Source organism: Culex quinquefasciatus, chromosome 1 (genome assembly GCF_015732765.1).
Source record: "Culex quinquefasciatus strain JHB chromosome 1, VPISU_Cqui_1.0_pri_paternal, whole genome shotgun sequence".
In the NCBI taxonomy this organism is placed as follows: Eukaryota; Metazoa; Arthropoda; class Insecta; order Diptera; family Culicidae; genus Culex; species Culex quinquefasciatus.
In genome coordinates, this window is record NC_051861.1 from 81,667,820 (window position 1) to 81,681,187 (window position 13,368).

Consider the following 13,368-nt stretch of genomic DNA (forward strand, 5'->3'; position numbering starts at 1 on the left):
ACTCAACTTCATTCTTGAGCCAACCGCGACCGCGTGTGGACACATTTTCCTCGTTACTCCTTGTCAACCCAACTCGACAGAGAGTGCATTAGTGGTATTGGTGAAGCAACACTTAGTCAGCGGACAAGTTCTTTTGTTATTAATCATGTAAGTGCCGCGTTTGCGAACAGATTCCGGATTAATGCAGTGCCGCACCCGTTTCCAACTGGCGTCGAATTGACCCCGTAAACTCGCGCAAGTGACCCGCCCGATAAATGCGATAATTACAGCCTCAAAACCGAACCGAAGTGAGTGTGATCGAAGCCCAATTACGATCAGTTACGTGAGTCAATTTTTGATGGCTAATCAATTTTGGGTCTATGCAACACACCCGCAGTTGATGAGTGTTAACGAGAAGACGAGGTGAACAAGTGGTAGTAGGCGGCGGCGGCACGACGCGAATGACACACGCACACTAGCAAGCGTTATTTTGCAAACAAGCTGCGTACGCACACAAGTAGCAAGAGGTGCAGCGGAATTTTGGTTGGTGTGGGTGCGGGTTGATGTTTTGTTGGAGTTTTGTGAGTGATCGACGTCAAAAAAAATTATCAGGCCCAAAACAAACCCACCCTTTTGGAAAATACAATTCATCAAAGTGACCGCTGACCTGTTGAATGTAAAACGTCGGGGTGACAATGTGGGTGCAGTAGAGCGGCCACACCTACTTGGATTGAAAGGTGGAACAGTAACACAGTGCCAATTGCAGAACGGTAGGTCAACGATTCCCTGGATAAAATTGTTTACCAAATGCAGCCCTCGCACCTTGTTAACATTTTAAAGATGTAAACAAACAAAGCCAGCGATGACTAAGAGCTGTTGAACTTTGTGGAATGAATGGAGCGAAATTGTTTTCCATTTGCTGGAAGAGGATCATGTAGAAAAGCACTCTGATGGGGGAAATTGTTTTATTTTTAGATAGTTTGCAAGATGTTTACCAAACGGTTTCTTTTTTTGAGAAATGCTTGTTCTGAGTAAATGACTCATTTCATAAGAAAGCAGTTTACTCTTAGCGCAAAAATAAAGATTTCTTTCATCGATTTTTTTAAAGCAACTTAATCAAAAAGGTACTAAAATGAATTTAACTATTTATTATTAAGATGTTATTTAAACAATTCAATGCAACATTTTCTTTAAACTTAAAGAATATTGTACTTTAAAATATAAATTTTAACTCAACGTTTCACCTTTTTGTCCCGTAATGTTTAAGAAGAAATTTAAAAAGTTACCGATTTTTCAATGGATAAACGGAATCGGTTAAATACAAAATTTCTATTTTGGTCAAATATTTGTAATCGAAATTTGGATTTATTAATTTTGTATCGACAGATGATCTAGCTATCCATCGAGCTGTCAAATCGCAACATGAAGATAAACTTTCTGTGCAGTTTCTGTGAAGCTCTCCAATGCTTTTAAAAAGTTTAACTCCATGTTTCACGCACACACTCTCACTTTTAATTTCTCGATACTATAATTCAAGTTGCTTTAAAAAACTTACAAGAAAAAAACAAAGCAGTTTAACAACTAAAAACAAGATTTTAATAAAAGTTTGCTTTGTGTAAATTCTGATTACTCAGCAACTTTGCCCAAATTATTGTGATTTAATTGAGAGATATTTTGATTTTAGTTTTTACAAAAGTTTAAAGGTTCCTCCATCAGCGGTAACATTGTATCTAGAGGGTGATATTGAGTCCTACAAATTTGAGCATTTAATGATTTATGAACAATTTTAGGTAATTGTACATAATTTAAAATATTTATCAAATCAATTGGTCTTTAAAAAATATTTATTTGATGCTATTCAAATAAAACTTTCTAGTCAGAAATTTACCAACACATTCAAAGAATGTTTACATGGTAGCTGCGGGTTTGTTTGCATCAGATCTACTATCTCTTTCTAGCTAAAGTTTTTTGTCAAGCGACTTCTAGCTATTTTTTTTACTGACCATCCGAAATTTCAACCAACATATTCCGCAGGAACTGAGACAGCTCAGAACACTATGACGAGACATTTTTGAGCTATATCATTCTTTTTCACTGAGCCTAGAAAGCTTTATTGAAGTCATGAAATGTATACGCACTTTTAAATCCTCTAAGTTCTCGTCAAAACCGAACCAACTATGAAGTGGATAAATGGAGCATTAGTCATATTTTAGTGAATATTACTAAGAAATCAACAAAAATAGAGTAAAATCCACCCTAATCTAAGTGAAATTCACGCAAATCAGACAGGTGTCACATTCACTCAGTTTTGAGAAGGTTCGGTTTAATCGAAAACTGAGTGATTTGAAAAATAAGTGTGCTCTGAAGCTCACTAAAAAAACATTAGATTTATTAAAGTTACTTTGGAGCTTCTAAAGCAAACTTTCAATACAAGACAACAGCATGGTAAGATGGTTTTTGTGTCTTTTTGAGATAGCTTAAGGGGGCTTTTGTCCACCTCCAATAAAAAGAAAACAAGATAAAGACCTAACCCACATATATTCAACAATTCCAACATAATAAATATTAGACTTAGTTGAACAGGCTGTTTGTTTACAAACCTTTTTCAAGTTTGGTAATAACAATAATGTATATTCAGTAATGACAGCTCAACGATCTCAATGATACCAAACATTTTTCGAGAATCGTCTCACTTTCTCTGATTTGCTATCGCTTTCTCTAGCAAACGGACCCAAGGAGAAATCTGAAATAATGAGAGTAGCATTCTTGCTCACTGTCTTGGTCGAATTGTAACAGTTTAACCCTCTACTGCTAATATTATTTTTTTTTGCAAGAATATTTATTTTTCCCGTGTTCAGGAGGTCATTTTGAGCAACTTTTGTTCTACGAAAAACTTTACTTCTCTTTTTATGTTTTTCTTGTTTTATTTTTAGTATTTTAATTTGCATTTATCTTGTTTAGTCTGGGTCACTAAAAAAATACTGCATACTTCTTTTTACTGAAAATATAGGAAATGTTAGTAAAAAAACGTAGCCAAAGTTGACCCCTAAAAATTACATTTTTAAAAACATTGGCAAAGTCACATAAAACAAGTTAAACCTCCAACCCTGAAATTTTCTAAAATCTTAAGAGTTCACTTTCCAATACTTTTTGAAGATCAAAAATCGGTTGAAATATTGATTTTTGGCGATTTTTCAGATCGAAGCCCGTTTGAAGGGTTAATACATTCAATAATGATTTTTCGTCAACTCGACAAAACCCTGGAAAAACTGCAAAACATTCAATTCAAATTTCAATTTTTCATGCTTTTTGCGAATTCTCTACATTCATGCAATTATTTACTCACATCAGTCGGGAAAACCGTTAATTGTATGTCACGCCAGCAATTATATCTAGAACCTTTCGGACGGCCATAAAGTGATTGAATTTGTCGTTCCAGTCATGCTCTGATTACCTACTGCCCGTTTCGCATTCTCAAAGCCCCCTTCAATTGAGAATGAAAAGAGCAAACACGACCAGCAAACGACTGATATTGCATTACATCGCCCAGCGAGTAGATGAATGAAACGTGTGGAGAGGATGATTCATTTTGCGCGGAACGACAACTGCAAACGCAACTAAACGGTCATATAGTACAAGCAAAACGTGATAAAACTAGCATTATAGTACATACATCACTGCAACTATCGAGATAATGGTGGGTGCGATAAAAATGCTATAAATTTTCTATTGACAAGATCTTTCCAACCAACCAGACCTGCATGTTCAACGGATACGCCTTACTAGCTCCGATTGCTCAAGAGATATTTCTCTAACTTTATCTGGACCACACTCCCTCAAACACTTAACGGGCGAGTTCTTTGCCTACACTCCAGACAAACAAGCAAACAGACAGCCCCGGAATCAAGTTTCTTCGACGAGCTAATCTTGGCGTGATCGCGTGCTATATTTAAACCTTGCGGTTTGCTCTTTCAACATCACTTCTACTTGAACGCGTTTATCATTTATGTTTGCTGAACTGCAAACTGACCCCGTGAAGAGGCCACTTCCCGGAAGAAGTCGATAGCCAAGATGACTCACGCGAAAGTGCGCCATAATGGCGTCGAACTGTCAAACGGTTTTTATGGCTCGCGCCATAATGGCGCTTGTTTCGATTTGTCTACTTGTCGCAATTCGTGGAATGTTTCTGATAACAGAGACGATACCACGACGTCAACTGTTAGCAGCATAGACTTACAGTTATGACGATTCGATAACTGATGAACGCTCACGATAATTGCGATAAAATCAGACTAGAAGGCCATGCGCCTTAATGTGTGAGGCACGAGTGGCTTCGATTCTTGGATTTACATGGCCAACCACCATCCGTCTGAAAACGCTATCGTTACAACTACATGCAGAGAAAGTACGGTTTACTCGTTGGAATAATCCAATGAGATGACTCATTGGGGCACCACGCGCTAAGATGTCTTGGAAAAATGCGAAATCAATGATAAAATGCCTCCTAAATTCAGTCTTTTGATTACGGCGACATGATTAGCAAACCAAATCCCACACTTGCAAGATAAGTGGTTGACCTTGGACCAAGTCTGACTGTCTCAAGCGGTCGTCAGGCTACGGCGACTGTTCGAGCCTGACAGCGCCAGCTCGAAGAAAATTTGGTTTGGTTTTGGCAGCACTGCGCTTGCTGTGATGACAACTGCCACGAAGGTGGCAACCCAGCCTGCGTCGTTGCCAACAGCGGAAAAGACGCGCGCAACGACGTGTGCTCGGCAGCAAGCGAGACAGAGCTGGCAACAGCGCGTCGACGACGACGCCGTAAAGAGAGGAAGGGATCGCGCGAAACGACGTGCGCGGCAACAACGCGCCGTTGACGACGGCCTGAGCGAGAGTGAAAGGGAGAACGAACGATGCACGACGACAATCGTGAGAGAAGATTTTGGCGCGCAACGAAGGAGGAGAGAACGAGAAATGTGCGCGAAACGAGCAAGTCTATCGCAAGCAGCCGAACCGGTCGGACGTAAAGTCACCTCGTCGCGATCGTCGGAAGGAAACACAAATAATCGCTAAAATTAAGTTAAGTAGCCGTAAATAGAATTAGTGAGAGAAAAATTCTAGTGTTTTTCTGTTTGCCTGTGATACTTCCGACCCTCCCAAACTGGTTCCCCAAGTCCGCCTGCAGTTAAGTGCAAAAAATACAGTCCGCTCCGAACATGGTCCTTCGAACCGGATTAATTGAACCAGAAGTGCCGGGATTTGCGGGGACAGTGAAGGACAAAAGGCGGAGGGTCGATTCTATCGCGGCAAGTGGGCACAAGGCCCACTGAGTGAAAAAAGACGCCGCGGAAAAAAGTGAAAAAAGACGCCATCTTGGCTCAAAAAAGTGCAAAGAGTGAAAAGTGCTAAGCGACGCCATCTTGGATGCGTCCAGAGCCTTCTGAAGCCGGAAAAAGGTTCCGGAAAGAAGGTTCAAGTGTAGTGAAGTTCCGGCCAAGAGGACACAAAGTTCCCCCCAAGTACCGCGATTACAGACTTGGCTGTTTTCCGTGCTTGGTTCGGACACTGGGTCCGATCGTTGGTATTCTTCTTGTGCCGGAAACTGCCATAAAGTGCCTGCAATAATTCCCGGGAGCGGCGCTGAGCAAGGACGCGTCGACTCCAGAGAAGAAGAAGCGGAAGTTGCAGGCAGAGTCGGAAGAAGCTTTCGGGAATTGGTCCTGTAAGTGAACGCTGAAGAAGAGGAGCGAAAACCTTCTGCGAACTTGGTCCGGAAGTGAAGACGCTCGAAGTGAGAAGACTTGCGCGAAAGTGGTTCCGGAAAACGCGAAGAACGTTCTGGAAAGTGGTTCCGGATGTTCGACGCAAAGTGAAGTGAAAGCGAACGGTTCCAGCAGCCGTTCCGAGCTCAGTGCTCCACCACTGTAGCATCGGTGGCCAAAGCGCTTCGCCCGAGGAAGTCACCGGAGAGGCTGGTGAACTCGGAGAAGGCGGCCACACCGAAGAAGAAGACCGGCGGCAAGTCCGGTCACTAAGTGCACTGAGTGATCCCCTGCGGAGCGAGCAGTGTAAAGAAGCTGGCGGAGATGGAGCGGTTCAGCGACGTCGTCCACCAGCGTGAGCTGGCTCAAGGTAAGCTTGTTACAATTCTTGACAGCTTGGAAGATGCCACGACGCTCACATGGGCAGCGTTGAAGACGTGTCAGAAGGAGGTAGAAGCCGCGTACGATGCGTACCATACGGCGTACGGGCAGATCCTTGGCATGGTTCCGTCAACATCACGGGACGAGCAAGATGCCCTCTACGACGCCTTCGACGACCTGCACACAGAGGTCCTGACGGTCATCGAAGAGAAGCTGCTAGAAGTGAGCCAGCCCACACGACGAAGAAACGCGTACACGCCTGGTGTACCACAATGGGTGGACGAGATAACGAACGCAACAACCGCTAAGATCGTCGGATGCGCCAACGAGACGACCATCGACGAACCCCCGAAGCGTTCCGGGAAGCTGCTGGCAGAGCAGCTGGACACGGAAGATCGGGTACGACCGGAGTTTACCATCCCGCATGGTGAACGGTCCGAGAACAACCACAAGATCGAGAAGTCCAAGACATTCATCGACACATGCAAGATCGCTGACGAGAAGGACTCGTCACATCCCACCAAGAAGCCACCCGGACAGAACGCTACGGATGATCCGGGTCAGCAGAAGATGGTCTCGACCGCCGGAAGTGAGCCGGCACAGAAGTGCGACGTGTGCGGACTAGGCCAGCACAAGAGCTGGAAGTGTCCGCAGTTCCTGGAGATGGCAGTCCCCCAGCGGCTGATCAAGATGAAGGAGAAGCAACTCTGCTTCAATTGCCTCCGGACGGGACATACCTCGGCGCAGTGTGTGTCCACCGGAGCGTGCGCGACGTGCGAGGAGCGGCACCACACCCTGCTGCACGCCGAGTACCAGAGAAACTCAAAGCAACCGACAACACAAACGAAGGTGGAGCAACCTGGTGCTCCACAACAAGCCGAATCGGATCAAGTGACGCCAGAGGCCAGCTCCTCTGGACAACTAGCGCCGGACGCGCTGTCAGCCGTCGCGGACTCTCAGAATAAACCCTGCACCCCACACCCCTGCCGTGGTTTATTGATAGCAGCAAGCAAGACACATTTGACGAAAGACATCCTGGACAAACACAACGCGAACAAGTTGGCTGGCGTCGAGCAGATGCAGTCACGTTCCAACACCATGGCGATTCCTGCTGGAGTTCAACTCGCCGTCAGAGTCAACTTGGTGGCTCTGCGCGAGACGAGCTTCAGCCAGGTCTTGGACGGCACGATTGGAAGTGGCGCAGCACACGAAGAAGCGGTCCTGATTCAAGGCACGGAGTTTGAGGATCGACCCAAGTTGGAGCAGCACACCGAAGCCTGCGCACGAGAAGTTGGAATCTACAAGGAAGCAAGTGAGGTGAGTGATCCAACGAATTTGAAGCAAGTTTACCTGCCATTCCACGTGATGCTGAGAACATTCGAAGAAGACGCTGGCTTTTCAAGCCGAGCGATTCCTGACCAAGGACACAAGGTTCAAGGTCCCACGACGCAGCGCTCTGCTGCACTCAGCGTACTTGAGAAGACTATAAACGCATGTGGAGGAGTAACGGTGCGTACAAGGGCGGCCTCGGCGCCGCACAAGGCTGCTGCAGTTGCCACACAGCCGAGCTATGAGTGCTCGAAACATTCAGTAGCTGCAGCACCGGCAAGGAAGAAGAGTGGCACTGGAGGACTCGGTCCACACGAGCGGTCGATAAACGCCGACCCACTGAAGCGAGCATCACCTGAAGGCACTGGAGATGGTCCAAGTGGAAGCAGAACAAGATGCCGGTTTCCTACAATCGGCAAGCATCAACAAGCACTGGAGCACACCCCACGGGTCGGCCAGGCCTTTTGGCAGCCCCTGCGACTGTCAACTGCGCTGACCGGCACACCCTGTAAGAATGCAACGAAGTTAAGCCCGGTTTTGGAGAACAGGGCGAAAAGGGTTCGCATCGACTTGCGATTCCCAAGAGCGCCCGACGAAGAAGTAGAAGAACACTCACCTGGTCAACTTACGGCCAAACCTGGGAGGCGAAAGAGTGACCTCTGGATCGCCTGGAGAACAACGGCAGTTCTTCGCGGGTGGAGGATGTTCGAGCCTGACAGCGCCAGCTCGAAGAAAATTTGGTTTGGTTTTGGCAGCACTGCGCTTGCTGTGATGACAACTGCCACGAAGGTGGCAACCCAGCCTGCGTCGTTGCCAACAGCGGAAAAGACGCGCGCAACGACGTGTGCTCGGCAGCAAGCGAGACAGAGCTGGCAACAGCGCGTCGACGACGACGCCGTAAAGAGAGGAAGGGATCGCGCGAAACGACGTGCGCGGCAACAACGCGCCGTTGACGACGGCCTGAGCGAGAGAGTGAAAGGGAGAACGAACGATGCACGACGACAATCGTGAGAGAAGATTTTGGCGCGCAACGAAGGAGGAGAGAACGAGAAATGTGCGCGAAACGAGCAAGTCTATCGCAAGCAGCCGAACCGGTCGGACGTAAAGTCACCTCGTCGCGATCGTCGGAAGGAAACACAAATAATCGCTAAAATTAAGTTAAGTAGCCGTAAATAGAATTAGTGAGAGAAAAATTCTAGTGTTTTTCTGTTTGCCTGTGATACTTCCGACCCTCCCAAACTGGTTCCCCAAGTCCGCCTGCAGTTAAGTGCAAAAAATACAGTCCGCTCCGAACAGCGACGATGAACAAAAACGAAGGGTCCGATGTCAATGGTATAAACGCATTACTGGTAGAAGGCAGGAGACTAAATCTGAATGTCATTTAGAGAAGATTTGCGACACCGTTTACTGTGGGTTGCTCCACAAATTGTCTAAACCATTTTTGTTTCATAACAAAACTTGACCTAACCGCTTTGTTTGACAGTAGCTTACCTGCCGTCTTGTTTACATTGATTTCAATGCAAATGAAGCTTAAGGTAAGCTAACTGTCAACTCAACAAACTTATTACTAAAATGAACTGTTTCCCATTTTAGCTATAAACAACCATGGAGGACTCAACCCATTCCTCACCGGTTCCCGTGCCAAGACCCCGCCAACGTGCCAACAACAACAACAGTAGTGCCAACCCCGAGGTTGACAAGGTCAACAACAACGCTAGCCAAGATGTGCCAGACTGTATCAGCAGCATAAAACCATACGTTTCACCTTACCCGAAGCTGGACTACGAAAACGTAGAGATCGTCATACCCCCTAAGAAACCGGCACCCGTTGAAACACCTCAGAGCGATGGTTCCCGACCAGTGCCGGCGCCTCGCCGGACGAAAGTCGTCATTCAGGAAGCGGACGACAGAGCTACGTTCTACCAGAACGTAACACCTGCGAGCACGACGGGTGCCGTAAGGAAGTCCTCCAGCATCACAAGTCCGACACCCTGTCCAGCGATCACGACAGTTCACAATGACCTGCGAAGCAACGTGACGCCGGCTTCGCCAAGTGGAAGTAGTCCGAAACGGTTCAGCTTCGAAGGTGAAGATCCCAGCTTTCGGCGGAGTGAATCCGATGGAGTTTCGGTTGGGAGTAGCGACAGCAGTGGTCGCAAATACAAGACTACGTCACCGGGGGAGCTGTTCAAGACGATTGGGGCTACCTCGAGGATGCTGACGGAGTCGATCACCGAGCGGGTTACGCACAAGACCAAGAAGGTCGCCACCAAGTTGGACAAGAACTATAAGAGCTCCAAGAGCTCGATTGCCAACTGGAGTTCGGGGGCGAGCAACAAGTTCAAAAACGTCAGCAAGTCGATCAACAGCTTCTCGGAGGATAAGCTCTCGCTGTCGTTGACGAAGAACAAGACAAAGCGAAGCAACAGCACCGGAGACGACGACTTTCTGGAACGTCGTCAGACGGCTCCACCGGAGAACAGTGATCTCATGAGAAACATTCAGTTCAACAGTCCGTTGAACAATAAAGTTAACAACAGGGAAGACCTAACCAAGGGGGGTTCGTCTTCCTCGTCCACGTATGACATTCCGAAAAACGCCAAGCGCACCAACTTTGAGGATCCTCCTCCGTACGAGGAGCCTACGTTGAAGAGCAAATCGAATAGCAGCGCCAGCCTGGCGTCAGCCTCGTCTTCCTCAACGAATCCCCCAGGCACCTTCACCAGAAACAGTGGCATAAGTCAGAGTCTGTACAGTCGAGTCGTCCCGAAGAAGGATCGCGGAGGAGGGGACACCCCCAGTCCGGCACCTCTCCGCCACAAGAACAAATCCGAATCGAACCTCCACGGGTCTAAATTCTACATCGACTCCGTTCGCGAGGTGGACATCGACAGCAGTACGGAGAACATTCCACCGCCAAAGTTCCCGGCACCTATTCTGCAGGACTCTGCCAAGACGGAAAGTCCCTACGGAAAGCTCAACATCATTCCACGCCAGTGCAGTAGCAGTTCCTCCGAGGAGGACAACAACCTGCCGGAAATGCTCAAGCGGGTGCACATCCGCAAGAAGACGGAAAACTACGAGAACGTCACCCCATCCGGGTCGACAGCATCCGACAGGGCAACGTGCAATTCAGTGCAGAGGATCTTCTCCCGTCGATCTTCCTCGATCGGCGAGATGCGCAACAATCTCAACCTGCGGTCCGATTCGTGGAACTTTTACGACGTCAGCAGTCGGGAAGAGACTCAGCGGGAAGAGGAGGAGGAGGACGATAGCTCGCGGTTGAGCACGCCAGAGCCTACGTACGTAAACGATGGACAAATTTACGGGCAGATCTGTGACATGGAGACGTCGCTGCTCAAGCCGGAACCGGCTAGGCCGCCACGGCACGATTACGACGAGGTGTCTATCTCCGATATCATCGACGAGTTTGATCCGTTGGCGCAGAGACGATCGTTAGCTGCGATCCTGGAGAAAACCGGAAAGAACGTTGAACTCACCTTGATCGAGAACATCCTGAGCGCGGAATCCTACGGGAGACGCGTCACGGTGGAATCTTCCGACGAAAGTACGGAAGATTCGCCGAAACAACTGCCGAAGCCGCCGATGCGGTCGGATTCGCTGCTTGATACGTCCTCCAAGCACGAACCTCCAAACAAGGAGACACCACCGATCCCGAAGCGCAAAAAGTCTCGCGAAGCCAAACGCAGCATGATCATTCACCAGAACCTGCAGCTGCCGTCGGATAGCGTTGAAAACTTAGTAGACGAAGCGGAAGTTCAACCGTACCTCGCGGTAGTTGAGGAACCCAGCACCAATCCAGAACCGGTTGATCTAAGCTACCCGGGAAGCAGTCAGGGTCCGCAAAGCAGCTGGTTCGTGGCGGAAGGGGCCACCGCAGCGGAACCGGAAAAGTTCCTGAAGAACACGAACGTAAACCCGATCAACGAGAACGTCGGCGGGAAGCAGGTTGAGAAGATCCAGAAGGAGCTGCCGTCGGAGCTGGCGTGCATCGCCGAAGATGACACTTACCTGCCCTCCTATCAGGAGGCTACCGCAGGAGGAGATCCTCTGCAGGAGCCGCTTCCGTCGACGAGCAAACCGAGCGTAAAGTCAAAGCTGTTGAACGCGTTGAAGCGGAGGTCAAGCCTCAAGGGGAAGGGGGATGTGAGGACCATGCTGGAAATGGTTCCTAAACCGTTGCTCACGGAGCGTTTCATCAGTCACCACGGACATCTGCTAAAGTTCCCATCGGGGATGATCGGTGACGTGTTCAACGAGTTGACACCGCGCTCGGTAGTGCTGAAGGAGAAAATCATCCAGACGTATCAGGATCCGCAGAAGACGCAACCGAAGGAGACGCTACACCTCAAGTTCATCCTGAGCTTGCAGTGCGTCATTCAGCACAAGTTCAACAGCGAAGGTGGACTGGATCTGCACTGCTTCGAGGTCGTGCTGGCGATGCCGAAGAAGGACGGAGGTTCGGGAGCGAATCAGCAGCTCGTTACGAACCCGAACTTGGTGATTACGAGCACCAACTGCGGGAACGTCAAGACCCAGCGACAGTCGCACATGTTTGGCGTGCACAAGCGCTCCGATCGGAACCTCTGGATGGCGAAGATTCTGCAGTCGGTGACGGATGTGTTTCCGGAGAACTGTTTGGCGGAGTTCACACGAGGTGGTTGGTGTTACATGAAGAAGTCGGTGTCCTCCGAGTGGAGCGGAGCTTGGTTGCTGCTGGCGAAACGGAAGCTGTACTTTTACAACTACCAGGATCGACAGCTGGAGCAGCTTGACCTGAGGAAAGCTCGCTGCATCGGCGGGATCGAGTCGGACGAGTCCATCAAGAATCTGCACGTGGAGCAAGGGCCGACGCTGTTCATCGACTGTCCACCGTACGCGACGCTGTACTATGTGATGAGTTCCCCGCGGGAGACACAAATTTGGAGGAAGATCATCAAGGACACGGCGCACAAGAACGGTGGCAGTCTGCACTCGCAGCAGCTGACGAAGAACGACGTCCCGGTGCTGATCGACAAGTGCATCAATTTTATCTACGCGCACGGATCGATGTCGGAGGGAATCTACCGCAAGTCGGGATCCGCTAGCCAGGTCACGAAGATTCTGCAGCTGTTCAAGGAGGACGCGTTTGCGGTGCAGTTGATTCGAGGAGAATTCAGCGAATACGACGTCGCCGGGGCGTTGAAGAAGTTCATCCGAGACATTCCGAATTCATTTTTTGGTAACCACTCGATCAGTTTCGTTAGCATCGCCACGTTGAACTCGCTGAAGGACAAAATCGACTCGTACAAGGAACTGCTGGGGAGACTGCCGAAAGTTGAGTACCACACGCTGAAGAAGCTGATCGGTCACCTGAGCTTCATCGCCTCGCTGGAGCAGCACAACAAGATGGGCATCCCAAACCTGGCCATGATCTGGGGATCGACGCTGATGGCCAACTCCAGCCAGAACATGGAGGCCGAGCAGTACAGCTACTCGCAGGACGAGGCGGATGTCGTGGCGGACTTGATCAAGCTGTACAAGAACCTGTTTACGATCACGCCGGAAGAGGTCAAGAAGGAGCTGCTGATGATGCAGGTGCTACAAAAGTACCACGCTGCGGCGGAGAACATATCCGATACGGTGAAACATTCCGGAGACTTTAAGGTGTGGATCACGATCGATTGCGATGGGAAGGATGGCGGAAGTGAGGACAAGACTCAGATCAATGTGACGTTGACGCCGACGAAGACAGCGTCAGATATTTGCAAGGAACTTGCCGGGAAGACGCCGTATCAGTGGTATCAACTGACGCTTTTTGAGGTTATTGGGGATGGAGCGTTAGTACGACCGGTTCATTACAGCGAAAAAGCCCTGGAGAGCGTTTTGAGGTAAGAAACTTTTGGTTACAAGGCGGAAA

The 13,368-nt window shown here is 48.6% G+C and overlaps 1 protein-coding gene across 2 annotated transcripts in view; it reads left to right on the plus strand.

Moving 5' to 3' along the window:
• LOC119765154 overlaps positions 1-13,368 on the plus strand; it is a 14,182-nt gene continuing 814 nt past the window's right edge. Inside the window, exons 1-2 of one of the 2 annotated variants that reach the window (XM_038248422.1) lie at positions 1-749; positions 9,042-13,339. In XM_038248422.1, the coding sequence (XP_038104350.1) occupies positions 9,054-13,339 (4,286 nt within the window). In that variant the 5' untranslated portion in view covers positions 1-749; positions 9,042-9,053. The remainder of the gene's footprint in view (positions 750-9,041; positions 13,340-13,368) is intronic. The other variant, XM_038248428.1, reaches the window with a different exon arrangement.